General features: G+C 43.0%; 1 protein-coding gene across 1 annotated transcript; it reads right to left on the bottom strand.

Annotated features, from left to right (window-relative positions):
- Nucleotides 1–344: 344 nt before the first annotated feature.
- Nucleotides 345–3691, bottom strand: LOC306786470 (uncharacterized protein). Its single transcript, XM_079281249.1, has 4 exons — nt 3517–3691; nt 2993–3316; nt 1670–1804; nt 345–1249 (listed from the first exon to the last, which is right to left on the bottom strand). The coding sequence occupies exons 1-4, from the start codon at nt 3659–3661 to the stop codon at nt 951–953; spliced, it is 903 nt and encodes a 300-aa protein (XP_079137375.1). The 5' UTR covers nt 3662–3691; the 3' UTR covers nt 345–950.
- Between the last annotated feature and the right edge of the window lie 909 nt (nt 3692–4600).

The following is a 4600-nucleotide window of genomic DNA, read 5'->3' as shown; positions in this document are numbered from 1 at the left end:
TCAGGAGGACCACAGCAGAAATAACCAAGTGTGTCAATGAACCAAGGGATGCCAGGGACGTAAATAGAAAGGGAGATTCAAGATGGCTGCCGATTCCTCAGCTCTAAATTACTGGACTATTCTTATACCATCCAGCCTAGTCTGGTCAATATTTATGGTTGTATGAGATAATCTAGCTAAAGATCCCCCCTCCCCCCATGCACACATGGTTATGGATTCAGGGTTATGTGCAAAAAGATAAGCAATACTTACAAGAATCATTAAGACATTTATTTGAATATAATATAACAATTTAAGAGTAAAGATATATTCAAGATAAAAAACTCATATTTAAAATGTGCCTTTCAAACAACATTAAACCATTTATAAACTATGTATTTATATAAGTGTGGTCGATACCACTGAGAGGAATAGTTGAACATTTCAGGAAATACACTTATTCAGAGTAATATGAGCGGATCGATACCACCATGTCGGCATGGTTAATATGTAGCTATGTAGCACAGTGACCCTGGGAGCTGTGTTGTTGGGGCAATAGCTCCTTGTAGGGTCTCCCAAGGCAAAGTGGTCCCGGGACAAGGGCCAGACCAAGAGTGATTCACTGACCCTTTACCAATTGGCCAGAGAACTGTTACAGCACCTTGGAAGAGGGATAACACACACATGGTGCTCAACCGGGCACAGCCTTTAAATCTACATGGAGCCGCCACCCTGTGGGTGCACCAGGATGTGCCTTGGGGTTGGGTGTGTTGTGAGCCGGGCGGCAGGAACCTAGGTGTGGTTATCACACTGCTCAAGGCGGGCAATGCCAATTCTGTTTTGGCTGTGGACCAGTTCTTTACCCTGGCAGGTCTAAAAATGATATTTGTTTTATTGTTTTATTTGTTCAAATAGGCCAACCCTACAATAATGTGGTTACCAACTATAGGAAGAGATCAAGCTACAATTTCTCAAAAGTTTTGATAAATATCCTCATCTTCTCCATAAATGTCCACAGTTAGTTCATCCAATGGCTGGGTTACAATTTCATAGTCGGCTTCATCATCACTGGTTTCTTCTTCTTTGTCAGAATCAGGACCTTGATCTCCGTTACTCTCTGGCTCCTCATAATCATCACTCTCCTCTTCTTCCACTCTCCCAGCTTCCTCTTTGAGTTTCTTCTTGGTGTCCGCTGGATTAATGTTCTGGTAGACATCATCCTCGTCCTCATACTTGTTACTTTCATAATTGTTGCTGAATCTGACAGCCACTGCAACACAAGCACAAACACAAGCATCAGGACAAAATGTCTTATGCATTTTAGAGGTAATTCTTTACAAGCATTCAAACACAAACAATGGATGCTGATGACTGCATTTTGGGTGCAAATTCAAGAGGCTCATCTCTCTACACAGCATGGAGACCCATTGACACTGGCCAAGGAGCAAGATGTCTGTGAATATGACATGAACTTCAATAGGTCTATATAATATACAATTCATATTATTATATAATATAAATATAGACATCATATCTGGTGGATGATGTAAGATACAGACTTTGCTTATCCAGTGCCAATGCGATGCATAAAACAGAGATGAAATCTCATGCTGTCCCCTGATAATAGTCCCATGTGAATAAGGCTTTATTCGTGTCATGTAATGTGCTGTGTGTCCTGGTGAGCACAGACATTGAGTTTGGACGAGGGTAACAGGCTGCTCGGCTCGTCTCTTTCTCTTGCAGACCAGACAGACCGCCACCAAGACCAGCAGGAGCAGCAGCGGAACCACGACAGCTACTGAGGAAACCAGCGGCAACAGAGACACTAGGAGAGAAAGACCTTTGACAGTTAGTGCCATTAATAAATCGTCTCTATCCACACACCAACTGCTGTCTTGTCAGAGAAGACACGTTTGAGCTTCCTGTGTTCGTTATTTGGAGGGGAGGTACCTGGTCAAGAACAGGCTTTAAGGAAAAACATGAAAACTTAATTTCTCACTTTACCCAAATTTACAGCGCATACAAATGTGGAATTGAGCAGAATAACAGCAAGTTGAGATGTGTTGTGCTCAGTGTGATTTTCACATTGGTTAAAGAGTGTGGGAAATGTGAGACAGAGCATTGTGTGAAAATGTAGAATTGGGTTGTAACTTCCTACTTCTACTAATAACAGAAGTTGCTGGCCAGAAAACCACAGTTCACATGTGTCAACCAATCCATGGAGTCGCCGACTTTTGTGTGGATGACGATCCCCTGGGGTATACTCTGGCCTGGAGGGGTATAGTATGGCCTAGGCTATTTTACACCCCCGGGTATAGTTTGGCCGAGGACAGTTTATCCCCTGGGTATACTCAGGTTTAATCTGGGCGGGGGTTAATTTGGCCTGTTACACCGGGACTCGAACCCCAGCTGTGAGGCAAGAGTGTTAGCCATTACACCACCAGGCAGGCCTAATGGGGAGTTGATTTACTTTTTTTTCTAAACATATCCACCAAGTTACAGACGTGTCTTTCCCAATTTAAGTCTACGGGTAAAGGTATTTTTGAGCGCCATGGCATCACGTGATTGTATTCTCACAGATTGGCCACCATGAAAAATAGTTTTCTTCAAAGCCCGGCGCTCTTCCTGGGTGCTTGGATAAAAACAGTAATGGACACATCACTCTGTCTTTTTTTGAGGCAATTTTCTTTTGGGGGGATGAATAGAGGGCAATAGTCCAATGGTCACCACTGCTGTAGCACTGCTGCATGCTTAATGATATGTGACTTGTTTTATCTGGAGGCCAATCTTAATTGACATGAAATGTCATTATGTTATATGCTTGGTATATGCACAAGCCATACAGTTCATTGTTTCTCTATCCACTGTGGTTTTATTGGAAAGTTTTACTGGAAAGCAGCGTTAATAAATGGTTGTGCTGCTGATTCAGCTCCACATAGTAAGTAGTGGCCACCATCACTCAGCGATTGTCCCTGAACTATAGCAGTGTTTAGTTTAAATACACTCTCCTTACTTTTGATGATGACAGTAATCGTGGCTGTCATGGTGGAATTGAATCTCCGTGCAGACAGTGTGACTTCATACACACAGCTGTAGTTCCCCAGGTGCTCATACTCTGCCACAGGGAAGTCAAAGGAGGCCGAGCGGTTGACTGCTGGCTTGGTGTTGGTGAGGCCGGAGCCAGAGGAGATGAGAGAGAAAACACCTCCGGGATAATGGGAGGAATTGGAGCAGGTGAAGACAAAGCTGTAACCCCTGGTGACCTCGGCACCCTCGGGGCCCCAGACCAGCCCTCCGTTAGGAGACGTCAGGGAGATGCTGGGCTGCTGCAGCGGCACTGAGTACAAAAGGGACAAACATGAAAATATACAGTGCCTTGCATAAGTATTCACCCCCCTTGGATGTTTCATCCTTTTGTTGCTTTTGTACATGAAATCATGGTCAGTATAATTTGGCTTTTTTTACAAGCTTGCGTTTGGGTCCTACCTGTGAACTCCCGTGACAGTATTATTCTATTTATTCATAAATGTGTCTTACCAGTAACAGAGAGTCTGACAGAGTCACTTAAGGGGGAGATGATGTTTAGTCTTGAAACCGTGGTGTTGTACTGACACTGGTACGATCCTTCATTGTTAAAGTTGACTTCAGACATGCTGAAGGTAGCAGAGTTGGTTGTTGACATTTGGCTCTTTTCGAATGAACTTGAAGCCTTTTTCAAAATAAATGTTTCACTTAAAAGCTGTTGAGTGGGAGTTGAGATGGAACAAGTGAAGACGACATTCTGACCCCAGGTAACATCACCGACAGGATTCATGGAGATTCTGGACTTCGGGAGGATTGCTGAAAGAAAGTACAACAGTATCATATTCAATGTGTTGTATCTTTGATCTTGGCTGGACTATCATTTTCTCCATATGCAATTCAGAGCATATCTATTGCCTCCCCACGGCTCTCAACGTGGCGATGGCTGAACCAATGATCCCCAACCATAGACTGTACATGATCTTTTTCAATCGTTGGAAAACCGCTTTTCTGGCTGTTGCCTCTCCTGTCCACCTGTTGTGATAGTTTTAATGTCTGTACACAGACAACATGCTATCTCATAATTTCAACTTTCTATCTCATAATTTAGACCATGGGGATACTTTTATTTTCAAGTCTAACTTTTAATTCTTTTTCCAAAATAAAAATAAAAAAAAAGGTTTTTGTTTTTTTTGCTGGCAGATCAGCGGCCCACATAAAATGACGTGGCAGGCCGGATTCGGCCGGCGGGCCTTGAGTTTGTCACGTGTGCTATATGGACTCTAAATGGACCATCATTTACTAAATGAACATCATGCTGTATTAAAGAAGACTTGAAACTATAGATTGAGACCATAATCTCATGTTTATAATGTTTACTGAGGTAATAAATCAAGTGAAAAGTAGAGTCATTTTCTCATAGACAACCAGACTTCTATTTGCAACCAGAGGAGTTGCCCCCTCATGGCCAGTACAGAGAATGTAATTTTAAGACACTTCAGCATTGGCTTCACTTTTCAGAACCAGAGGTTGCCGCCTGCTCGCAGCTAGCGGTGGCAACAGCACCAATAGTGCAAACAGTGCTGATGGAGCTAACAGT

This window comes from Melanostigma gelatinosum (genome assembly GCF_949748355.1).
Source record: "Melanostigma gelatinosum genome assembly, chromosome: 13".
NCBI lineage: Eukaryota > Metazoa > Chordata > Actinopteri > Perciformes > Zoarcidae > Melanostigma > Melanostigma gelatinosum.
This window is presented reverse-complemented; position numbering and strand designations above follow the sequence as displayed.